The sequence below is a fragment of the Sitophilus oryzae genome, unplaced genomic scaffold (assembly GCF_002938485.1).
Source record: "Sitophilus oryzae breed Bouriz unplaced genomic scaffold, Soryzae_2.0 scaffold_813_pilon_pilon, whole genome shotgun sequence".
Classification (NCBI taxonomy): Eukaryota; Metazoa; Arthropoda; class Insecta; order Coleoptera; family Curculionidae; genus Sitophilus; species Sitophilus oryzae.
In genome coordinates, this window is record NW_022147432.1 from 2,431,153 (window position 1) to 2,458,588 (window position 27,436).

The window sequence follows — 27,436 nt, forward strand, 5'->3', positions numbered from 1 at the left end:
GCGACGATATTAGCTAACACTATTATTAGTCACAATGTCTACTTATCCACTAACTTTATTACACTACAAAAACAAACTTTAAAAAAGAACACAAATCTAAAATATCGTCGGAAATCCAAATCAACTCTTTATTATCACGTGTCAAACAGTGTACAAAAAGCACAAAAAGTGGCATTAATTAAATTTCTTTATTGTTTTGACTTTTCAATGTTAAAACATATTCTAATGTTTTCCTGCTTACTAGTTCTATGTGTTGCCCATAATGCCCATTCATCATACCTATTTTTCAAAGTAGTATTTTAAAACATAAATTATATATTTGATTTACATAAATTATTTTTAAAAAATAATTTATCGTTATGATTTAAATTTTGTTTAAAATTTATACAGGGTCCGGCAATAGTGTGTCGGGCATCTGTAGCTCCTAGAATAAACAACTTGAGAATTTTGTTTAAGTGCATACCTGAAGTATGTACCAGGATGTATTTCAGGAAAATATTTTAACTTCTATAGAGTGGCTCAAAAAAGTGTGAGTGGACCTGGATAATTTTTTTTAAATGGAACACCTTGTATATTATTACATTTTTGGCCTCCTTTCCGATCACTTTACATAACCCTAAGATATGAATAAATATATTTTGATAGTTTCAGAGATATTAAAAAATAAATCAAAAATATATATTTTTTTAGCCTTTCTTAAAAAAATTATTAAAAATACAAAAACTGTTCTGAAAACAAAACTATATTAGGTATTTACTTTAGATGGTCTGTACTTACTTTGCTATAAATATGAAAATCGTAAATTATACAGGATGTTCAAAATTCTAAGCCAAACTTTCTAAAATATAAAATAATTTTTCTTCGTTTTTTTAAATGGAACACCATGTATATTATTTTTTCAATAGACGGAGAATTAAAAAATGAACATTTTTTATATTTAGAGTATTTCAAAATTTTTAACGGTTTCGCAGATATTTGCGGTTTTATATTTCATATGGCATTTTCCACAGTAAATTTTTATCAAAGCCACCCAGTAATTTTTCTCTCGTATTTTACCATTGAAAGCGCCATATGAAATAATACTGTGTGTATCTGCGAAACCGTTAAGAAATTTGAAATACTCTAAATACAATAAATGTTCATTTTTAAACTCTCCATCTAGTAAAAAAATAATATACAGGGTGTTCCATTTAAAAAAACAAAGAAAAAATATTTTATATTTTAGAAAGTTTGGCGTAGAATATCGAACATCCTTATGAATTACGATTACCATATTTACAGCAGAGTAAGAACAGACCATCTAAAGTAAATACCTAATATCGTTTTGATTTCAGAACAGTTCTTGTATTTTTAATAATCTTTTTAAGAAGGGCTAAAAAATATATATTTTTAATTTATTTTTTAATATCTCTGAAACTATGGAAATATATTTATTCATATCTTAGGGTTATGTAAAGTGATCTGAAAGGAAGCCAAAAATGCAATAATATACAGGGTGTTCCATTTAAAAAAAATTCCAGGTCCGCTCACACTTTTTGAGCCACCCTATAGAAGTTAAAAATATTTTCCTGAAATACATCCTGGTACATACTGTTGCGGACCCGTGTGGACTCGACCTAACCTAACTATATGTCCCGCCCTCAGATGACCTTAACATCGCATTAAAGAATAGACACCGTAATGATTCATTCGTTCGAGAAGAATCGAGTCCCACTGGAATGTACTAGTACATACGAGAACATTCGAAAACCTTCTCTACGCACCTAACGATCTATGGACTATTCTAGAGTTCTTTACCTGTCGATATATAAAAGCCGGCGGCTGTGGCCTACAGGGGGCAGTTATAAATATACAGTTGAGGGTTGGAACCTTTGGTGAAGAAAGACAGCAATAGGGAAATAATATTAACAAATCACTTGTTACTTTTACGTAAAAGTGTTTTGGTGTATTGTGGTGATTTAGTGTTTTATTTTGCTATAAATATACAGTTGACGCGCTAAAATTCAAAATAAATTCTTAGTTATAAATCGTTTGTAAATAGTTCTATAAGTCTTTTATCGTTATTGTTTCTGTTAATTAGTGTTAAATAAATAGTGTTTAAATAAATTGTGACTTTCTATCCACACGGAACCGACGAAAAACGTAACAATACTTTAGGTTTGCACTAAAACAAAATTCTCAAGTTTTTTATTCTAGGAGCTACAGATGCCCGACGCACTATTGCCGGACCCTGTATAAAAGGTATATTGAAATAACATGACAAATATTTTCAAAATAATTAATACATATATCAGTTATATCTTAATTAAACATTTTTAATAGTCTATATTTTTAGTAATAATTGTTGTCAACGCAGCGAAAAAACGTTCCAAGTTAGCATTCACGTCTAATATCGTTCTGCGCATATATCAGTAGCGTATTCAGAGAGAAAGATAGGTTTATACGATAATCTTGTTTTAGAAACAAATAAATAGAAAAATGCATGTAAAAGTCCTGTAAAGAAAGTTGTGTGTAATATACATATGACATAGTTTTATCCACGAAGTTTATAAGATCCAAGGCTACAAAAGTTTTTAGTATTTGTAAACTCTTTGTAATGATATTACATCATATTAATACTATTCTTTTTACCTGGGTACTTGAGGATAATTTTGAGGAGGCAAATAATTCGAAGCTGCATTGAGTGGAGAGTGTCTAGCTGATGGCGAGGTTAGACTCAAAGGCCCTGTAGGAGGGAGCATGCCAGAAGTCGAAGGGTGCATGACAGGAAGCCCCAACAGGTGAGGCGCGGGCCCCGTGGTGTGGGGCGATACCCTGCGGGCTGCCTCCGCTGCCTTTTCGCGCGCCAGTCGTTCTTTTTCCCGTTCTCGTTCCAGCATTTCCCGTTCCAACTCGGCGTCCTTCGAACGAGCAGCAGCTACCGCGGCGTACCTCTGTCTTTGTTCTTCTTCGATTTTTAACCTTTAAAAATCATTAGTCACTTTTTCTATTAATATTTTATAATTTGAAATATTATACAAACCTTTCGTGCATATACAAAGGCATTGCAGGTCCACTTGGTAACATATAGTGCAGATACGGATGGCCTATCGTTGGCCAGGACGGCCTCAATATCCTCTCGTAGTATAGTTGTTCTTCAATCAATGGCAGAGGATAGGCGCTGTAAGGTGAATAACCGGTCATGTCCAACCCTACAGCCACAGGTGGTGGTATCCTGTGGTCTTCGGGTCTGTATGGTTGGAACCCGCTCCTACTCATCTCGGCTAACGTTGATGATGAGTATCTATCTGCAGGATTCGAACTCAGTCGGGTGTCGATAGCAGATCGACTTGAGGGGTAAGTAGGAACGTCTAGTGATGTCTTGTTCTTTTCAGGTATTGGCACGGAAGCTGCAATAGTAAAAAAATGCGATTAAAAATCCTTCGCTAGGTCAGAAGAAAATCTTACCTGACTCTCTAGTTCGATGGACGTTGGGCGTGTCTAAACTCGGCTCCGCCCCCGGTACATTCTGTTGAGCGAGGTTTCGTAAAGCCGCCGCGAAGGAGTGACTATATTGGCTGGCGGACGCCAGGGAGGGGGCGTGGCCATGGCTGGAACGTAACTTAGAGCTGGTAGTAGGCGCCGAGGGCGGCGCGGATACGCCCCCACTCAGACTGCCATTGGTCGAGGCCGATACGGCGGGAGGTAGTTTGTTGGGACTGTTTGGTATGCCTGAAAAGGATTTTTTCATATGTGCAATAAAGATATACTATTTGTTTTTATCAGAATGTTATTATTATTTGTTTCTATAAAGGCGGATTCTCACGACTCGTCTACTTGGTAAGTACGTCAATATTTGCGTATACGTCGTACAAAATAAAAACCGTTGCGGGCTATCGATTAGGCTAATAAATGTGTGCAGTGCTACCACTACACAAATATGGCCCTTATGGGACGTTTTCAATGAGTTTTAAGTCTCCCACTCGATATTGTGTTGGCAACGGCGAGGAAGCGGTTGCAGCGGTGCCACGTTTATTTGACATTTGCCAGAATTTTCTGAACGTTAGTTGAGAGTTGTGTCTCGTGTGTATTGTATCTTTTAAAAACCTTTATCTATCGATCGAAAACTGTTGTTTTCAGAATATTTTGTGTAGTAGTTGTTAGTTTTTTCTTTGAAAAATGCCTAAGCAGTTAAATAGTCGGTGCCAAGAATTAGTGTCATCTCTCATACAATATTTTGAGAAAGAAAGGGACAATAACGGCCCGTTATGTTATAATAAAGTATTTTAAAGTAGACCAGTGAAGTGAGTTTTTTTTTGAAAAATCATTTAAACCTATCATTATTGTTTGTGTTGGAACATGGAATCTTGTAAAATATGAACAATTTAGCATAAAAGAAAATAAAATATATTATAATCAGAGTAAGATAAACAAATCTGGTGGTGTTGTTATATACGTAAGGGATAACATAGATAGTGCTCCAAAAATTAAATGTATTGATAGGCTAAATCTTATGAATATAAATATTAAAACTAATCATTATTGTAACAATATTGAAATCTCGGCACTTTATAGATCACATGACATACCAAAAAATGAATTCTTAATAAGTTTAAAAAAGTATTTGGATAATAAAAAAAATATTAAAAATCATTTAGTTATAGGAGATTTCAATATTGATCTGTTGGAGCACAGCACTGTTAGTCAAGAATATCTGAGTAACTTTCTGGAGGATGGCTATATGCCTTGTTTCCAGGGAGTAACGAGACCAGCAGAATGTAATCAGGAAGGAACCTGCATTGATAATTTTTTCTTTAAAACACAATAGCATATAAAGCAATTAAAATGACTCAAACTTTTACTGATCATTATCCACTATTTATTAATATAGATACAACTCTAATAAATAAAGAAAGTAATTATAACCCAAATAGAATAAATTATAAAAAACTTAAAAATGTAGCTAATAAAATAAATTGGAATAATTTTTTGTTGGAAGATCGTAATGTGAGCATTAACTTAATAATTGAAAATATACAAAATTGTATATGTAAATCAAAGGAAAGTAAAAAAACAAATAAAAATGGCAAAAAATTGCCTAGAAAAAATTGGATTACAAAAGGAATAATAATTTCATGCAATAAAAAAGAACATCTTTACAACTTGTGGAAACTAGATAAAAAAAAATTAACAACTAAAAAAAGATTATAAAACTTACACAAAAATACTTGATAAAGTTATAAAAGATGCTAAAGTTAAACATGAGAAAAACTGGTCGAAGTAAATTGTAATAATCCAAAAAATCTCTGGAAAATAATAAATAATAAAATAGGCAAAAGAAAAAAAGAAAATAACAAAATAGAACATATTATAGATGACAATAATACAAAAATAACAAACGCGGAACACATAGCTGAAGCTATGAATGGTTATTTCAATGAGATCGGTGACATATTAAGTAAAAAAATTCAAAAATTCTCAGATGAAACAATAAATCTTCCACCAATGAATCCAAAAACTATTTTTCTAAAACCAACTAGTACAGACGAAATTAAAACATTAATAAATAATTTAAAAAATAAATCAGGTGGGGTAGATAATATCCATGTTACTACACTAAAAGTGTTGTCTGAAAATATTGCAGAACCATTAATGCATGTTTTTAATAAATGCATTGAATTTTCTTTTTGGCCGGATTCCTTGAAAAGTGCAGAAATAGTTCCCATATATAAGGCAAATGAGAAAAATAAAACACATAATTATAGACCCATCTCTTTAATTTGAAACATTGCAAAAATTCTTGAAAAAATAATCCATAATAGGTTATGTAACTTTATAATAAATAACAAAATAATCTCAGAGAATCAATATGGTTTTCTTAAGAATATGCGAACTAGAGATGCATTTTCAAATATAACAAATATAGTTTATAATAATCTGGATAAAGGAATCCCAATAATTGTAGCTTTCCTAGATTTGGCTAAAGCTTTTGACATGGTCAATCACAAGTTGCTATTAGATAAATTATATCAGTATGGGATAAGGGGAAGTGCACAAATATTGTTAAATAGTTATCTAAACAACAGAAAACAGAGAGTTAAAGTCAATCATACAATAAGTTCTTATCGAGAGGTAAAAGTAGGAGTTCCACAAGGTACAATACTTGGACCCCTTTTGTTTATAATTTATGTGAATGACATCTTGGAATCTTTATCAAAAAATACAATAATGTCATATGCAGATGACACAGCAGTTATTTCTGCAGCAAAAACTTGGGAGGAAACAATAAAAAACATGAATCTTTATTTGGAGAAAATTTCAAGATTGTTAGCATTGAATAAGTTATCATTGAATATAGATAAGACTGTTTTTATCACCTTTGGAAATTACTGTGATTGTGTGCCAGACCGGGTAGAAATAAAAATTAATAATTGCCTAAAACGTGTAAATAGTTATAAATATTTGGGGGTAATTTTTGATTAGACTTAGTTGGGATGAGCACATAAATCATGTTATAAGCAAAACAAAATACTTAACAATAATTTTTTATAAACTAAAACAAATTATGACCACTAAAACACTAATGTTAATTTACTATGCTTTTTTCCATAGTGTTGTAAGCTATGGAATTATAGCATGGGGAGGTGCTTATATGAATAACTTGAATGTTTTGAATAATCTACAGAAAAAAATAATAAAAATGATCAGTAAAAACACTTTATTTACAACAAACTTACCACTTAATTTAGAACAACTTTTTTCTTTAGAATCTTTAATTTATCACTACAATAGTCTTAAAACAATATATTTACAATCAGAAAGTATAACAAGAAACAAAAGTATACCGTTGCCCAAAATGATTAAAAGAGTAAGCAACAAAAATAATTATATTTTAGCAATAAAATTATATAATAGGTTACCAAATGAGTTAAAATCACTCACACAATGCGTCAAAACATAATATTAAAACTAAAATAAAAAATTGGGTCAGAATTAATGTTTGATTTAAAAAAGATAATTATGTTATAGAAACTTTTTTTTTTTGTGGTTTTTATGGTTCATGACTCATATAACAAGTGAATACAGCAACGCGCTATTATCATTTGTAGTCATGTTTGGCACACTAGGTTAGGTTAGTATTAATTATTGTTATTATGTATTAGTAGTTTGTTGATTATTATATAGGTACATCCTGCCCTACACACAGATAATTTATTTATCTCTGTAGGAGTTACAATGTATTATTATTATTTTGTAATTTTTGTTTCTGGAAATAAATTATTATTATTATTATTATTTAATAGCCGTACCGATTTTTTTTATTTTGAGAACAAAACCTACTAATCTTCTATGGAAAATACTTATTAATTCTTGAAATACCTATTTCAAAAAGTTGCCTATATATTTTATAATCATTTACCACTCTTTATAATAGATAATATTTTGAATTGCCCGAAACCCAGACTGTTATTAATTAAACAAAATGTTTAAAACAATGTTTTTAAGACACCATTACTTGTTTTAAATATTTATTTAAAACATATTATTAAATAGGTTTGGTGTGTAGGTGTTTATTTCAATAAAAAATGAGAAAAACTCTTTCAAAATAAAAAAAACGACTATAATACAAAAGGAATAAAAAACAGAGTAATCAGTTCAACTTAATATTGTCTAAATAAACTATTAATTCTGTACTACTACTTGGAGGAGCACCATTATGGTTTCTAAAATCGAATTAAGTTTTGTCCTTTGGCTTTATCATTACTCAACATGATATGGTTTAAAACAGAGTATAAAAGTGTTGTAAACATATTTTCGACTTTGTATTTACAATGTTCTTTAAAACCATAAGAATTTGTTTTAAACAATAAAAAAACATGTTTTGTTTAAAAATATTCTTTTTCAGCGCTGCTTGAAACTATTTAAAACTGTTAACAATTTAAAGTTGTTTTTAGAATTTTTAATTGATCTTAGATATAATAATTTTTTCAAATATATCTCTTCCGATTACAATCTGGCAACAATGCTGTCTACAATCAACGCACGTGCTCGATGACATGCAACGGTTTTTATTTTGTACGACGTATACTTGGCAAGTATGCTACCTCTATAAACAACATTTTTTTGCAACAAGCTTGGCGATCACGCAGCGCGACAAGGAAACCGCTCACACGACATGGCAAGTATATGCCAATAACAAATGTTTGTACAAGTACACGAATCGTGAGAGTCCGCCTTTAGAGTCTTTCAAAGTGTTTATGTATTTTATATGTATTTTGTAGTCGTAAATAGTCATAATGTGATAATTTGATCATTTTGATTTTTTATGATTTTTTTTATATTAGTATTGTATTGCGCCAATTTATGTTTAAATCTAGGAATCAAAAAAGCTTTTATATTCTCGCAATAATTAAATCAACTGTCAACTTACTGTCCTACTGTCAACAACTTTGATAAATAAACTGAATATCATAAACTTTTCCAGACTAGATTTTAAAGTAGAATTATTTTATATCGCGCTCTAAGATAAAATCTGATGTTTTCCCTTTGATCTAAAAGTGACAGGAAAATAAATGTGAAGGGTCCATTCTGTTATTTTTGGTCACAACATGTCGAGAAGCCCTTTTCCCTGAATGGTTGCCCCTTAAATTAGGTTGTCACTGCACGAACTGTATTGAGAAACTGTTGGGCAAAACTCGACTAGTGCAAACTTCATATTGTTACGTCAAATCTGTACAGATGTAAGTGCCTATATACATTGAAGATATAGGGCCTCAATCTACTATTTGCTTTTTTTTTTTCTTATCATATATTCGACTCCAGCCTTTCTGCTACAGAAAGCGATGATAATGCTATGTTCAAAAGTTCCATAAACAACATTTAGTAAAAAAGTGGACTTCAGCCAACTGTTTTTGAGGCACAGAACTATAAACTAAACTATAACAGAATTATGATATAGGATGCATGGAAGAAAATGAGTGAAATATAAAATTATATTATTATCTAAAGGACCTATACAGGGTGTTTCATAAAACATGTGTCATCTCTCGTGGGGAGATACCTCACGTAAAAATAAGATTTATTTTTCATATCAACATAGGTCCGATTCTGCTTTATTTCATAGTTACAGGGTGTTAAAGTCTTAATATTTTTTCGGTTTATTATAATTTTCTTCCAAGTACTTTTAGAATTTCGATTCAAATTTTGAGAGTAAAAGTTACTATAAATGCGCCATATTTTAAAGCTAAAAAAGTGTCGACATATTCACCAGGGACGTGCATATGGGTTATCAATTGAATATTTTTCTAAAAAAAGCATGTACGCCACTGACTTTCTTTTCTCTTGTTGAGGAAATAGTGTAGAGCATATAAACGCCACGAATGTTTGGGAGTGATTCATCGCTTGATGAAGTTAGAATCGACACACGCACGCTATCATTTTTACATTAAAAACGTAAATTTTTACCGCAGACGTAGGTTTTTAAAGCCCGGTCTAATCATCTGCCTGCCCTCCTTTTACTTATTCTAAAAATGTTAGCGCGATTGACAAAGACGATACTATATCGCGTTTCTTTGATTGATTCGTTTTTGTGCGTCAGTCCATTGGTGTGCTTGCAGTGCGACCAATGGGGCATTCTATTTTATATTTATAACCAAATATATATATATGTTTTGACAAGACTTTGACAGTTAAAACAACAAATTACAACAGATTATATATTGATTATTATATGACTTGAAACACCACGGCACTGGAATTAAGTTTTATGTGACCTTGAACAGATTAGTTCACATGGTAGCGACCGATGAATCACTCCCAAACATTCGTGGCGTTTACTATAAGCAGTTTAGTGCTGATTAAAAGTTGTCTCTTGATATTTTGTCGATTTCGGCCTCCTTGATGAGATAAACGCAATTTTATTAATTTGCCTTGATCCAAAACTAATGGCAACCTTTAAACATTTTTAATATTATAACTTGCGAAAGTTTTAAATAAGTACTTATTGATTCCTCATCAAAAAATATGAAAAATAGTTCTTATAAACATGGGTATGGAAATGCATAGTTTTAAGTTACAGGATGTTAAAACTTTTTAAAATTAGGTTTTTTGTAATTATCTTAAATACTTTTATTTTTTTATTTGAAATCGCTGTAGGTTGGACTAATAGTAATAATAATATAATATATATATATATATATATATATATATATATATATATATATATATATATATATATATATATATATATTTATAAATTTTATTTTTATTAATTGTGATTAATAAAATTGCGTTTATCTCATCAAGGAGGCCAAATTCGACAAAATATCAAAAGATAACTTTTAACTGGCATTAAACGGCCTATACAATTTTGATATCAAAAGAATTCAGTGGCGCACATTTTTCATTAACAAGAATGATAGGGGTAGTTTATTTCAACTCCTTCCACTAATTTTAAAAAAGTGAAAAAATTACCAGAAAGTGTGTTTTCATAACATGCTTCCGTAAAATTTCATTAGTCTATCTCTTTTCGTTTTCAAGATAAAAAATAAAAACATTATTTTTCCGCCATCTTTGTACCGCGATATCTCCCTAATGGTTGACTTTTGACCCAACGTTTATAAAGCAAACTACCCTTTATTTTGAACAAGGAATCACCTCCTGAAGTTTTTCGCATTTGTTTTGAAACACCCTGTATATATATATATATATATATATATATATATATATATATATATATATATATATATATATATATATATATATATATATATATATATATATATATATATATATATATATATATATATATATATATATATTTAAGAGTTTTTCCGAAAAACGCACCGGTTTTTAAAAAAAATATATTCTACCTAATATTTGAGAGGTGGTTTAACCTCCTTAGAATTCGTGTTTCGAAATATCCCTTCTTATCGAACCTCTACACCCTAAAGTTAATCCGTTTTCCAAAAATCAGCTTTTTACGTCAAGCGCTTTAAGCAAGATCGTGATTAATCAATGACCAGATTTTTCGAAACACCCTGTATACATTTTTAAAAAATCTTAAAATATGTAAAAAACAAAATAAAATATACTTGTTTAAGCGAAACTTAACTGGAATTTCGAAAAATCCCTTCTTATCGAACCTCTACACCCTAAAATCAACCTGTATGCCAAAATTGAACTTCTTACGTTGAGTGGCTTGAGCAGGATCGTGATTAATCAGTATGTCAGTCACTTAAGGATTTTATATATTAGTATAGATTACGAGGATCGATGTAAAAAAAATAAATTCAGTTTAAAAAATATACCTTTCGATAACTATAAATTCAAATCATTTCAAATAATTCAATAACATTCAACATATTTAAACAAAAGACTAACTTAGACAAGAGTAACGAAGTTTAAGGGCAGAAAAGACGAATAGTCTAAGGGTCAAACAACGCGACCTCTCGCTCCCGATAGCATTCCGTTAGTCACCCTGCGGTCCCGCCCTTGAAATTTCACCCCTTAAACCCCCAGGTAATTCCCCCATCTATTTCTGAATTTATGCCACTTTTCTCAATAACAACAAAATACGCAATCTATTTATTATTTGGATGCCGTAACTGCGATATCTTTTCGAAAAAAATCGATAACAATTAGTAAGGTGGGGTGTAAAATAAGTCATAATTTTTTATTTATATAATTTTTTAATAAAGATAAAAAACACTGAGTCTATTTTGGTTACCTTGAGATCTGTACAAAAATCGATTATTATACGTAGAATTTGAAGTTGGTGCCGAACTGAGATTATCCGACTTGTAATCCATGTTGATATCCATTAAAAAAACGTCGCAATATACAAAACAGTAATCATTATTACGCCGGCAGGTGTATCGGAGCGGGTGTTGGATCGTGAAATATTTTACGTGTTTCGATTGTTTACGCGTCCCGGCTCGATGAAACCATAACGTATCGCGAAAATACCGTTTCAAACGAGGCTTTATAGAAGGAATAGGGGTGTAAACGACGCTTACCGACGCAAGACGTCCCTCGACTGACTGACACCGCGCCGAAAGGGGCGAAATGAGTTTGCGGTTGTCAGGGTGAAACTAAAGGGGCAGGGGTGGACTAAGGCAGCGATGAACATGTTTAGAATATGAACTACCACATACATTGATTTGTTTTGACTCAAAATGAATAAGAAAATTAAGACAAACCCTTTACTAATTTACTGTTTTATTTGACTGCAAACTTAATAATTACATAATATTAAGTTTTAATTAATTTCTTAATGAGAAAAAAATAATTAAATTAATTTTTTTGAGATTTTACAACGTCGTTGGCCTAGTTTTAGGACCTTAATAACAGAAATAGAGTGTTAAATAAATATCTCTACGCGTAAAAAAATTGGTCAAGTGCGAGTCGGAGTCGCGCACGAAGGGTTCCGTACCATTCATTATCTATACAACATTAGACACTATATTATTATAAACTTTTTTTCCGATTTAGCTGAACTTTTGAATGCGCGTATAAGTAATTTAAAAAAAAGACACATTACTAAAAATTGTATTAATCAATAATAAATATGTAACAAGTAAAAATATAAAAATATGTAAAAATTAAAAAAACGATTAAAAAAAGTCGCCTTGACTAGGATTCGAACCTGCCTTACTACGGCTCCAACGTCATAGCAGCGTCCAAAGTCCTAACGCTTTAACCACGCGGCCATCGAGGACTTGAAAGATTCTATGTAAAATTCTTACTTAAAAGATAATGTTTAGTGAAAGTACTTTTTTATTCATAAACATTTATTTAATTCTGTTTTTAGTATTTGTTCTGTAAAAATTTCAACTGTCTAGCTATAACGGTTCATAAGATAGACATTTGTGACAGACGGACGGACAGCGAAGTCTTAGTAATAGGTAATAGGGTTCTCGTTTTTAACCTTTGAGTACGGAACCCTAAAAAGCATTTAGAAATTACAGTAGAAATTCGGCATCTCTTATCAACCGGACAATTCGATATTTAAAAGGCCGCCAACAAAATTCAAAGACAAATTAAAATAAAAAACGGCTTTTTTTCTAATTAAAACGAGCTAGACATGATGGTGACCAACAAAGCCTCGGTGTAGATGTTGGACGATTAAAAGTAATCGTTCTACCAGAAGAACCGATTTACGAAAAAAAAATTATTTCTTCTAGCATTTATGTAGGGGTTAGGGTAGTTTTCACCCTTCTCGTACCGTTTCTATTATTATATGTGAAGGTCAAATTTTAAAGCGACTAGCAAAACATAGACACCCCAAAACTCATTGAAATAGGAATTGAATAGCAATGAAATATGAAATAGTGTTTAAGCAGCGGCGTGGCGTCAATACAAGGGAAAGTCATAACTATGCACTAGTTACGGCAATTTCAATTCTTTAGGTTTTCCCAAATAAAAGCCTTTTTAGGCGAAATATGACTTGAATTTCTATGCCTCTTTCCCGACCTATACAGGTTGGTCCGAATTGTATTCCGGAAACTTCGGCAGCATATTCTGCAGATAAAAATTGGTAAAAAGTTCGTATAAATGTAGGTCCTAAAATGCTTAGTTTCGGAGATACAGAGTGTAGACATTTCATTTTTATTTCGATTCTTTCCAAATAATTTCTGAAGTAACGTCAATATTTAGATGAAAATTGGTGTCTGGGCGTTTTTTGACATGAGAAATTTGATTTTGATGTCAATATGACTCCTACTGGTAGAGGTCGCCACCTACATGTATTTTAACTGTTTTGAAGCGTAATAATTTTTTGTCCGTGCCTGTATAAAACTACCGAGGGAAAAAATATACATCTCTGTGATTTTTTACGTAAAAAATATCTCCTTGTAAAAATCACTACGAGTAACCGTTCTCAAGATATTTAGAATGGAACTAGTCAATACATACCATTATTAACAAAAAATAAATAAGTTGAGTAGATAGTTATTTCACTGAAATGATAAATTTGGAAATTTTAATTTTTTTAAATTAATCATATTTTTCTGCAACAGTTTTTGTTGAACTTTTGGTACAAAAACATTTCAAATTTATGATCTCAGTCTAATAACTAAAAAATTAACATGTTTAATTTATGTCAATGACGATAGGTATTGATAATTTCGATTCCAAATATCTCGAAAACCATTACTCGTAGCGATTTTTACCAAGGTACCTTTTTTACGTAAAAAGCGTCGTAAATGTATATTTTTTTACTCAGTAGTTTTATACAGGTACGGACGAAAAGTTATTATTCTTCAAACCAGTTAAAAAATATGTAGGTGGCACCCTCTACTAGTAGGAGTCATATTGACATCAAAATCAAATTTCTCGTGTCAAAAACCTCCCGAACACCACCCTGTATCTCCGAAACTAAGCATTTTTGGAATATATCTATACGAACATTTTTACTTATTTTTATCTGCAGAGTATGCTGCCGAAGTTTCCGGAATACAGTTCAGACCACCCTGTATATGTTTATTTAAATCATCGTAGTATTCCATACATTTTTCTCGTTGGAAAATCGTAGAGAAGGCCAATAAAAAAAGTTTATTGTGTGCCTTACAACCACATAACCAGTGTTCACTTTAATAAACATTTTCACTAAAATGACGAATACACGATTTTAATTTAGTATTAATACTCAAAATATGTTTCCTTCTTCAATAGTTTTTAATTTTTCTAAATACACCATAGAACTGAAGGATGATTGCAAAATTATTTCTTTTACAGTCGCTCTCAGAATCGGCTATAGCAATGCGCCACGATATTTTTCATTTTATACCGAACAAGATGTGTTTAATAAACCGCATCACGCACCGAGTAAAACAGCGAACGGGAGACGCAATCGTGGCCAGAAAGTTCGCTCTCCTCGGTTCGCGTTCGGTGGCATTGAAGATGTACCAAGGACAATCGTATCATTGCGCTGTCGAGATAATTTTTTTTGTGATTGATCTATTTTTTCTCTTTGACCTTTTAAAATAAAAACGTATTACAATATTTTGAGGGGATGCGACGCATCACCCGCATCAATGGAAGCTTCGCCGGTGTGTTTAAGTATCTCTTTTTATAAGTATTTTAAAAAATGTGTTTATTTTTTTTATTTGGTGCCACTTTTGTAGAGGAATAAATTGTGTCCAAATATTATATTTTGAATCCAAAACTACGTAGCAGTTTTATGTTCAAATAATATTAAACAGTGCGGCCCTGTTGTGGCTAATAAATCCCTTTTATCTGGCGTCACCCTCTTGCACAGATAAACGTCTTTATTTATTCATTCGGCATCCATCCACCATTTACATCCCATTTCCGGTCTCCTACTAGCATCCTTTTCTAGCTACTCAACGCCACTTTATTTCGTAATTTTAAAACGTAAAATTACAGAATTTCTCACCATCTAGGCTACGTTTATACTGAGCGACTTTTGTCGATTCCACACATACATTCAGTCGTTCGCCTCTATTCTAAGCTTCATAAAATCTAAACTTCCAATGCAGCCCAGTATGAACGGTAAATCAAAATACAGTATACAAAGGTTTGAGACCCCGTCCGTCCACACTGAGGGACTTTTATCGACTAAATATAGGGTTGCCAACTGTCCTCTATTCCAGATCTCACTGTCCTCTTTTCTCTCAAGTATTGAAAAAGTCTTCTTTTTTACATACCAAACTCAAAATCTAAAAAATATTTGGCTATCGCAACAGTGCTTTAAAGAATTATTGTTAATTTGTATCTTTCGCTACTTCTCTTGTTTCCCAAGCCAATTCTTATCATTTTTAAACAATTTCACTTAGTTAGCCATGGAAACAAGTTCAATCGTCGTTGCTCTCAGAAATGTGAAACTGTCACATCCAAAATTTGTAAATTAAAATAAAGAAAAATTGTAAATATGAATTTTTCAAATGAAAAAAAGCGTGTAGGATTATTGCTTCAACTTTTCTTGGCCGTACATTTTCGAGGATACGTTGATCGGTGAACGTTACTTACGTTTTTCCGGTTTTCAAGACATGTTAGAAAAGTAAAATTTAGAGACTCGCGCATTAATAGAGTCGTTCCAACATGACTTTCATTATGGCATTCATTATTTCCGAGATACCTATAGAGATCACTGTAGAAAACTCACCCTGTATTTTTAATTAAGACATGAGCGGATAAAGGTGTCATGTCCCTTTTTTATGTTTCGAGTAAATCGACAAAACACGTCTAAAAATTATTGATGTTGTATGTGACATGGCACCTTTATCACCTAGGATATTCTTTCTGTATGGATTAATTCATTTTTGTTTCCTAAAATATTTTGATTAAAAGAAATATGTAAAAGTCGGCAACGCTGTGCTGCTCAAGCTTAATCACGTGTCTAAAAGTTTATTTGGTATGATCTATAGCAGAATAGCATTATGCTATAAGCCCTACGTTCACAGTTAGTATATGCCTCAGAAAATATTATTGGAATTGTTTGTAGACTATAATATATATGAATATAAACTGCAAATAAAGTGTAATTGAAACCACTAATTTATTCCACTGATTGCGGGGTTCTGAATGAAGCTTAACAAACATTTAACTTTTCCACTAATTATAGTTCAAAATTTGCGAGGAATGTCATTTTGGCCTTTGATTATCATCCGTCAAAAAAAATTGTGGTAAAAAATCAAAAGTTGATTGTTTTATAAGCGAAATATTAGGCATTCACTATGGATACAACTGACTACCGCAAGCTGTTGCTAGGATATGCTATTAATTTTAATTGTGTTTTTTTGGACATTGTGAATGATCGTAAACTCAAAAGCATAAAGTGTAATCGAAACCACTAATTTATTCCACTAATTGCGAGGTTCTGAATGAAGCTTAACATGAATAAGTAAAATAAATAACTAGATAAATAAATCTTAACAATAATTATTGTACAATCTCTTACCGCCATATGACAAAATTTAATTAATATTTAAGTAAATATTTTATGATTACTGGTTGATACCGGCGCTTCTTAAAATTATGGTATTATTTTTTTAAATTTTCAATGCTAAATAGCTTGGTGTATCAATATATTTTATAAAGTAGTAAATATAACTACCACTCCTTAAAATATTTGCAATTATTTTAGAGATACATTAAAAGGTACAATTCCTTAGGGATCCTCTTACATACCCGAAGGTAAAAAAACAGTGAAAACTGTACAAATCATGAAAATGTTAAAGATGGGATAACTCGAGCGAACATTCGCTCGAGTACTCGATTATTGAAGCAACCGACATCGCTCGATTGTGAACGAGCGATGGAAGTGATAAGTGACGAGCAACGAACGCAAGCGATCCTAGAATGAAATAAATTGAAATCCAATAATTTTAATGCGACATACTCGATAAAAAGCCGAGTGAATTTTTTACATGCATTGCAGATAGCAAATTTATACGACGTATCCGTTGCGTATCTGAGTAGACAAAATTTTACGACCTACATCGACAATGCTTTGAAATAAACTGAATCAAGCGATCAAGCGAATAGCTCGTCGCTTGCTACTTGCCATTCATCACCGAAAGAATATGTGCTCTGCGCACGCAACTTATTGCTTGACGTTACGAGTACAACAAGCGACGGGCAAAAAACCGTATTTTTAAATACGAGCGATTTTCGCTAGAGCGAACGCTCGATTATTGAAATCGCTTGAAACTCGAGTACTCGATTATTGAAATTAATCGGTTTTCCCATCACTAGAAAATATAACTCACCTGAGTTCTGATCAGTCTTTGATGTGGTTTTTCTCTCCATAATTTTCGGTGAGTGGTTCTTTCTGGTAGGTTTGGCTAGGAACGTTGGGGGTGCCTGCAAGTATGAAAACACCCTATCTTTTATCAACGGTAATAATATTTTTGTTATTTTATTATACACACATGGCCAAAATTATTGCATATAACGATATTTCATTTACATCTTCCTCACAAAATTCGCGAACCGCTAAAGTGCGATGGGGAGGAGCATTATCTGCCCCTAGAAATGGACGCACAATAGGCTCTAAAACGTCTCTAAGATATGAGGCACCTGTCATTGTGCCATCAATAAAAACAGGAGTTCGAGCCCCGTGCATTATACCTGCCCACACCAAAATTATTCTCCCTTGAAACGGGACACGGGGTTGAGCTGCATTCAAGCGTGCTCGTCTTCCAGATGCTCTCCAGACCAAAGTTCGTCGCGAGTCTGATACTCTAGGCCTATAGTTGTTTCATCACTAAATATGACGAAATTCCAATTAGGTCCATTTGCTCTTATCTTCTCAGCCCATTGTAGTCGCGTAGTTTTGTGCTGTAAATTAAGCTTCGGAACACGTAAAGGGCTCCGTAATCCTCTGTCATGGAGTCTTCTTGCTATGGTTTTTCTTGAAACATTTACTCCTTCAAGGCGAGCTAACTCATTTTTTAGCAGTACTAGAAAGCAGGGGATTGCACAGCAATTATCTCTTTCTACCTCTTCCAGGCCGGTCTGTAACCTCGTTTGTCTCCCTTATTTTTTTTTAATATTCGCGAAACATAGCTTTGGTTAACTCCTACAATTTCAGCTATTGCAACTTGCCGGTAGCCCTGTTGAGACAGTGTTACTATTCTGACTCTATTAAACTGTGAAATAATGTTTTTAGGCATTTTAAGACCAAAACAATGGTCAAATTTCTTCCGAAATCCAAGATACCACAAATCGAAATGTGCAAGAATTTGTAATAATATTGGGTCTGAACGAGATAAACATCGGTTACCATATCCATTTTAACAAAAAAATGTTTAGTACAGATTATCAAAGCTATGTATAAAAAAAGCTTTTTTAAATTCCTTTCCGTATATTTTTAACGGATATATGCAATAATTTTGGCCATGTGTGTATTTGTTATTCATGTTAAACGTATAGTATCACATATAAAGTCGGCATCATAATGGAACTTTTTTTAATTATTGATTTTTGCAAAATTTGACTTCGGCGGTAATGGGCGTTGATTTACATTAAACACTAGCTGACCCGGCTAACTTCGTATCGCCTAAGTGATTTTTATTTCAATATTGATGGCACGGATGACTGATTGACCAAATATATGCAAACTATATCAGGAATGATTGAGACGAATCAATATGAAAGTTGCCATTTTTGTTTACGTTTCGATTCAAGTACCTTTTATATTTCTGTACAAGGTGTCCCATTTTCGGGTGTTTTATGGTGTTTCTTGTTTATTAGTAGAGCTACAAAGATGCAGTTTTTACATCACTGTGCTACTTTTATATGAAATTAAAAATGCTACATACAGAATTATTTTCCTAGCCCTCTTAGCTCCTAACATACAAGGCGAATTTGAAAATTATGTCATTTTTCAAGTTCCCTCATATCTTTATCTAGTTCTTCATATCTCTATCTAGATCTTCATATTTATCTAGTCCCGTAGAGTTTTTCAGGTACAAGTGGCGTAACTAGCTTTTCGCTGAGAGCTGTCATTTTTGAAATATGACTAAAACTTTTTTTTTTCTTAAACGGGACACCCTGGCTTTGGCATTGCTGTGAGGGATACCGACCGACTCCGTCGCATAGGCACGGCCTTTAATGTCCCATTAGAGACAATATAAAGGAACCAAACCGCTTTCGAGTAAATTATATGGAGCGCCTCTACGGTGAAGTTTATATGGGAATTGCGCGATAACGCTGTAGGCGAAAATTATTATAGTACATATTAATCTCTAAAATAGAAATAGATAAAAAATGCTTATTGCTGATATTTGTTGGATTATTAATGAGCCATTATATGTAATGTTGTAAAAAAAAAAGATTTTATGATTTTGTCTGGGTAGGCAACGCCTTTTTGCCTACATTATGTGCACGCCACTGTGGAAACCAAGAGGATACTAAAAAACATAAAAATAGCCAAACTGATTAGACAAAAATAGTAAAAGTAAATTTTCGCTTAAAGTTAAAACTCTTTTAACTATATTGCGATGTCGCCAAAAGTCAAATGCCATCAATTCGACCCATAGAGACAATTTCGCGGAAAAAAAATGCATTTCGCCTGCATGAGGATCCTACTTCAGAGATTCGAATTTTATGCGAATAAAGCTTGATTTTCATGCATCCGTTGTCCGACGATACGTTAATACGATATTAATTTTATTGGTAGAATTTAAAGACTTTGATTGGTTAGAAAATAACGCAGTTTTTAAATTTATTGCATTTTCATGCCTCCGATTATCGGATTGGGGTTATTTTATATTTTCGTTTCCATAACGATTTTGCTAACTTATATTTTTATTAAGGTTAGATTAAATTTGTCAAAAAAGTGTCAAAACGTCCGTTATCGTATGAACGGGTCCGATGACGAACTGAAGTAAAATATTTACGGATGAAAAGTGGCGCGAAAACGCTATGACCAATCAGAGCACCGTCGGACCATCGTATCAACGTATAACGGATGCATGAAAATCAAACTTAAAGTCGCGGGCAAAACCTATGTTCTTATATCTAGTAATATATCGCCATCATTATTTTACAGGTTAAAAATTCAGACCACCACAGATGAGGATGACTAGTATAGATTAATAACATAACTTACAACTTTGTCGCTTCTTTGACCGCTGGGCAAGCGCGCGATTCCCGCTTCGGGGCTATCTTCGGGCGGCGGGGGCTGCGTTATCCAGTTGTACTGGCGCTTGTCCAGCGGCAGCCCCCACCGTTCGTACTCCAGCGACTGCGTCCTCAAGGTCTCATAGCAATCCAGACAGACCACAGCATAATCACCGTTTTCCAAAAGAAGCGAATTTTCCGGTTGGGGATGAAACCTCAAAAATGGAAAATCCTAAAAATAAAATAACATTATTATACTCACAGAGATTCACTAAATCCCAGAAAGTAATGAAACCCGAGGTTTGTGTTTGGTTTTTTGTATACAACCACACCGTTAGTCAAAAAGTAGGTATTACAACAATTTATTTTGAATATGAAAAATACACCAAAAATTGTAAAAAAACATTTCTAGTTTTGACATGCAAAATTTCAAAACCAGTAAAACACAAATAACTTTTGTCAATTTTGAATTTCACATTAGTTACTCTGAATTGGAGTAAAAAAAGGCCAAAATTGTGTCAGAAAGTGACAATAACACATAGTCTATTTTAACACTGGTAAATATCTCACATTCTTGCATACTCCATAAGGGCGTGCGCACACTGACCGATCAGGTCGCAACAAGCAAGATAAATGGTAGAAGACGAGTGAGGAAAACGAATGAAGTAAATGGAGAAAAGTAAAGATAGGTAGTGGTACACTTTCAAAACTTGACATGGTAATGTCAACATTACACAATATGTGTTTCTTTGAATAAAAATATTAAGGAAGAAGCATATAAAAAATCTTAGATCCACCGCGATGGGACTCAAAAACCTGGCCGACTTAAATTCCGGTTTATTAGTGCCGTTCTAATTTTATTTAAAAAGTGTAAAATTATGATGTAGGGTAGACGTGGGGTAGACTCAATAATTTGTTGTTCTATTTTACGTTGGGAATAAATGTTGGTAGTTATTAAAATTGTTATAAAAATATACAATTCTAATAAAAATAGATAAGTTATAATAATTATTTATTAACACAAACATCCGATACGCTACTGAAGCAGGTAAGTCAAATTTACCTAAATTCGTTGACATCTAATGTTTGACAAGTAGTAAATAAGAGCAAAAATGCAAGAAAAAATATATAATTAGTTAATTTAAGTGAATTTCTCTCATAAATGCTCGGTTTACTACACGTATGTATATTATATAGTCACTTACTAGCGAAAAGTTATTCCATTATTTCACTCGATTTTTGCCCTAGATCTACCGCACGCTACACAACCAACTATTTTACAGTCTTTTTTGATAAATCGCAATAGTGTCACTGTTAATTTAAGTTCTGCCACAATTTTCATCTAGATTTGCTACCTTTATACAAGTATCAGTAGTAGAATAAATAATAAATAACAAAAAATAAGCTAAATAAAAACTGACAAATTCACGAAATTTCAAATCAAATTGAAATGTGTCAAATGAATCTTCAAACAGAACTGTCAAGGATCCCCACCCTAGAGTCCTTTTTCCGCCCACCATGCATGAATACATGGATAGCATTATACTCCTTTCTTAATCTTTTTATTCAGAGATGTGTTTAGAAATAAAATATTGTTTTTTTCACTCTAATAAAGTAGTAAATGTATTTTCAGATTTATTTATCGTAATACATTTCCAGTTGTGACTGTATTAACACTTTGACTGCCATGCCGAATTCAGTAGAAGGGTTCCGCGCGCCACTTGTATTTTTTATAGAAAATTACTTTAAATGTTTTTTTTAACCCTTTGCCCCGTGCACAAAAATTTAAAAATCTGTCATTGTGACTTTTAGGCTAGTGTATAAAAAATATACACGTGGCGTAGGAGAATAATTATAACATAAATATCCTAACCGAACATAAATATTTTGTACTTTTGTTCATTTAATTTGTTGTTACCATTTAAGTTTTAAGTTTGTTTTATTTCAAATAATGTGTTTTTTAAAGTTATTTTAAGTTTTCTAAGACAAAACTACAAACTATTAATTATGTCACAATAAATATAGTACTTAAATAAAAAATGAACTATAAAAAAAATATTTTTCATTGAAACTCGGCGCTAAAATTATTTTGTCATTCTTCCACGCCACGCCAAACCATATTCCATAAGAAATGCACGTAAAGCGTGCTACTGTAGTCTATAGTCTGTCCAACGACAAAATCCTTGACAGTGATAGATGTGTCTGTCATTTCAACTGCAAAGTAGTTTATTTTATTTTACAAAGAAACAAGTTGGAACAATTGGAACGCATAATTAATATATTTAAATTTTGAGTGACAAGTGATTACTTCAAAATATTATGAAAAAAAAACTGTATGAAACTGAAAAAATCTAATCTTGGTTAATTACCTTTAATCTTATTTTTTTCTGCAGTACTAAAATGTATTATTTACCTATCGTGTGATGTTATTTTACAGATACTCCAGTTTTTGGTACCATATACGAGATGGTATACAACTTTATTTGTGGCTAATACAACTCTCTGGCAAACTGTGTCTCTGGCGGTCTATGTGCACCGAATATTAACTGTAAACTATGGTCTGGGTCAACACTTAATTTTCCCTCGAGTTTTCCTCCACTTAATTTAAAAAAACACAAAACACAAGTAACAACACAGTCCTAAATGCAAAATGCAAAATATTTATCATTTCTATATGACATAATTTGACATAAAATTATAACCTATAATTTGGCAAGAATTTGACAACTCTCAAAAATCTTAAGTCGAGTTCATACGCATAAGCGTCCGTTTGTCGTTCATCGTTGCGTCAAACCAATAATATTGAAATATGATCTGTCACTTTTGAAATAAACCAATAAAACTGGTTAAAAACAAGAGACGACGTATTTATTTTTACGACATGACGTATTTATTTATAAACCCATCCATAGTTAACTTAAAAAATATTAGAAACTTTTTTTAGTGAAATAAATGGATTGGTATGGAAGTCATCTGCTTTTTTTCTGTCATCGTCTGTCGAAATCTTACCTGAGAAAAAAAAACAGAGTATACACACGCCGGATTATTACTGATTGTATGTGTATACTAGAATATACACGTGGCGAACTGGGACATGCTATTGTGTATACTCAGATATACACATGGCAGTCAAAGTGTTAAACAGAGACAAATAAGAATAAAATAAATAAAAATTAAAAAATTAAATAAAAGTAATAAAATATATTAAATAAACACTCAGTTACCTTAATAAGAAGTGCCCGGATTCGTTTTCTGTAGGTCGTCACTCCGCAGACGTAACAACAATAATCATGAGTGTTGTAGTCCCGCCTGTCCGCTGGAGCTGCGTGATTTCCCTGCGTCTCGTGCCTGTGCCAACCAACAAAAACAATAATTTTAATTTAAACAAAGATAGTTTATAAGAAAATACCTCCTCCACTGGTGCACTAAACTATGGTAACAAAACGTACAAACAAGCGCGCTGCCGTCTTCCCTCAGTTGCTCGGCGTTGGGAGGACTTTTGTGACGCAATAAGGCTGGAAAATACGGAGCATTCCTTCCTGAAATTCAAATATTAAAAGATATTAAAAGCCATAAGGTAGGAAACAAAGTGTACCAAAAAGCTCGCCACAAATGGGAACAGTTTTTATTATTTTTATTTAATTTGGAAAAAATGTGTATACGGAATTTCATCAGCATGTCCAATAACAAAACAAATCAGTTAAACCAAAGTTAAACATGTCATGCTACAGCTGTCAAGACGATAAATTACAAAATTTCTTTACACAATATGCAAAAGGTGGGACTAGGTGAGGTGACAATATTGAAAAATGTCAAAGCGAAAAGTTGTTCAGGATTTAATTTACTATGTATATATGGATTATAATTTACTATGGATATATCACTAGTCTTGCTAGTTCTGCCACATCTACAGTACAATTGCCAAATTCTATTTCTGAGTCTTGGATATCATAATCAGCTGGGTTTTTGCATATGTCAAACTTATATTTTATTGCTCTTATGTATGCTGAAGAATGAATGTAGAATGTTTAGGAGGGGGGTTAATCACCGCCACCTTACAGATCTAATGTGTGTTCCCCGTTCTTCAGTTATAACGGATTATAAGTCATCATACAGTCTCAGGGCTTTGATAGAAGCCAGTATCTGAGACGGCTCCACAGAGGCCAGCCTCTCCATTTTCAACATCAGCCATACCAGTTTATGGCACGAACGGTTGTCGTCTTGGTGCACTCAGTGATAGAGTGTTCTGGTGTTTCCTTATTTTCTTCACAGAATATGCATTACCCGTTGTTTCTCAATCTACTGAGGCGTTCGTTGAGGAGACTGTCCTGTTAGAAACCCCTCGACAATCCGAAGATTGTTCTTACTTAAATCAAGGAAAATCTTTGATTTTTCTCTGTCGTAAGTTCTAAAGAACTTTTTCGAGCGTCTTAGACCGTTGGCGATTCCAGGTTACGGATGGTGTCCTCCAGGTTTGTTCGCTCCTTTTCTAGCTAGATCGTTTGCTTTTTCATTGCCTTCGATCCCTTGGTGAGCAGGCACCCAGCATAGGAGGACTTTTATTTTCTTTGCCTAATTTGCTGAAGAGATAATGCTCAAGAAACTCCACATACATTTTTTTAACTTAAAAAAATGGACAAATGTTACAAACTTTTTTGCAGATTTTGTATTAGTCTACAAGTATTTATGGAATTAATATAGTATTATTTACCTTGAGGTTTGCTGTAAACTACCCTGGCCAAAGTAAACTCCGAATGTAAACCACAGAGGAAACAGTATATACTGCTGCCACCTGTCGTCGTATTGCTACAAACCGTTCTTTCACTGTTTGTACTTGGTGGTGTGGGAATTCCCCTATCCCCATTCATTAACGATGATTCTGGTAGAGGTACGTCATACCTGAAAAATCAGTCACAAATGAATATACGTATAATTTAGAAAAAAGTAAAATGATTCCAGGCACAAATCTATTTTCAAAAAATACTGCGATTACAATTTCAAAGACTAGTATTGACATCCTTCAATAGTATGGTATATTCCTTACAACTTACCTTCTTCTCTCTAACGGAACTCTATCAGCTTCAAACGTTTCCCATTGTTGAGCTAAGTGATTGACACATCTTGTACAACTTAGTACTCGCCCATGAGAATCCATACAACTATTTTCTAAAGTCCTACCGATCTAGAAAAGAAAACAGTTCCAATTTCTCTAGCATATACAAAAGAACTGTCTATTACCTTCGACAGGCAGGGAAAATGCATGGCATGGGAGTTCATCCCTTCCGATGACGTGCTGATCCATTCCATCTGTTCTAATGGATACAGACCGGCGCATATGTAACAGCGATAACTCTGCGAACTAGGGTGGCCGTTCACGTCGACCAATGGCGAGGTGGTTCTGGCGGCAAGAGCAGCCTAAAAAATGTGTAAAAACAAATCTACTTTAGGGCAATCATGAATGAGAACATTTAAAACTTTTGTTGGAATTTCGGTCATCTGTAAAACAGATAGTTTTTATGCATACGAATTCACAACGTTTCTGCGAAAAACCATATGGCGGCACAAAATTCATAAAAAGTATGAAAAGTTTTAATGACTACCTTTTAAAATCTGACGTCATTTTTCGCAGAAAACGTTCGAAATTGGTATGCTCTTCTACAACAGTCATTAACAAAAATCAGTGTTTTTAAACGAGCTTTACAAATTAGAAAAAAACGCTCTTTATAAAATGTTTTTAGGCGTAAAATAAGTTTTGTTAGTTACGGCTCTTTACCTGTCCATCCCATCATTAAAAGTAGAGCTTAAAAATATGACAAATAAATTCTCTTAAAATTTGTTCCTCGAAAAAATAGCCCGCTTCGCTTCTGTATGACTAGCAATTCTGTGGTATTCTTCTCCACATAACCAAAAATGTCTTTTATCAAAAATATTGTGCATCAAACTGTGTTATTGTTACAAGAAATATTGTGTTACTGTAGAGAGATATTTAATCTTTTTTTATTTATTATATAGTAATTAGTATTACTAGACAATGGTTAAAAATAAAAACTAAATATAAATCGAATTAATTACCTTCAAGGTTGCTCTGTGACTTTTTGTCATTTCTATGTTTTGTTTTCGATTTTTAAAATCAGAGAATAAAAGTACACTGCATGACGAACACTAAAACTAGACTGGCAAAAAGTGTTTTGCAGAAGAAACGAGATATACACGAGGTTATCGCTAGTAATAAAAAATATATTATAAAGCGAATGTGTATGGTATAAGAATGTATTTTGGGTTAGAGGTCGATATTTGGTTTCATAACAGACGATGATTTTATTTGTTATTGTTTGAATTAAAATCACAAACACGCGAATTGTTTATTGGTGAATAAAATATTTGAGAGCGTAGTGGTTTTTATACAATTAGGAATAATAGAAAATATTAAAATTTGGGTAAAACATGATATATCGTCGAAAAGAAACTTCATTTGTGTTTCGATTTTTTTAATAATATACATAGGCTTGAATCTAAAATAACAATGATTTGAGGTATTTTATAACAAACGAAATTTTCGAAAAATATAATATACCGGGTGTTCCATTTAAAATAACAAAGATGCTACTACTTTTAGTATGAAGCGGCAACAATGTACCGCTGAAAATAATTTAGACAGATGGAGAAGCTACCTTTAGCAAAAATCCAAATTTTCAAAAAAATCCTATCACCGACCGGTTCTCCATAAACGTCTAACGTACCATGACTGTAAATCACCCTGTCTGTATACCCAAATTTTATTTACGTACCCGTCAAATTACCCACCGTCCATCACTGGTTGATATTACATTTATTTGAAAAACTAACGCTTGTGACTGTTGTAGGAGAA

The 27,436-nt window shown here is 32.7% G+C and overlaps 1 protein-coding gene across 1 annotated transcript in view; it reads right to left on the reverse strand.

Annotated features, from left to right (window-relative positions):
• LOC115889368 overlaps positions 1–27,436 on the reverse strand; it is a 72,335-nt gene that overhangs the window by 12,422 nt on the left and 32,477 nt on the right. Inside the window, exons 9-18 of the mRNA XM_030909349.1 lie at positions 25,807–25,983; positions 25,620–25,750; positions 25,280–25,467; positions 23,978–24,107; positions 23,793–23,916; positions 20,558–20,800; positions 17,712–17,805; positions 3,448–3,711; positions 3,023–3,389; positions 2,632–2,961 (exon numbers count right to left, since the gene is read on the reverse strand). Coding sequence (XP_030765209.1) covers positions 2,632–2,961; positions 3,023–3,389; positions 3,448–3,711; positions 17,712–17,805; positions 20,558–20,800; positions 23,793–23,916; positions 23,978–24,107; positions 25,280–25,467; positions 25,620–25,750; positions 25,807–25,983 — 2,048 coding nt within the window. The remainder of the gene's footprint in view (positions 1–2,631; positions 2,962–3,022; positions 3,390–3,447; positions 3,712–17,711; positions 17,806–20,557; positions 20,801–23,792; positions 23,917–23,977; positions 24,108–25,279; positions 25,468–25,619; positions 25,751–25,806; positions 25,984–27,436) is intronic.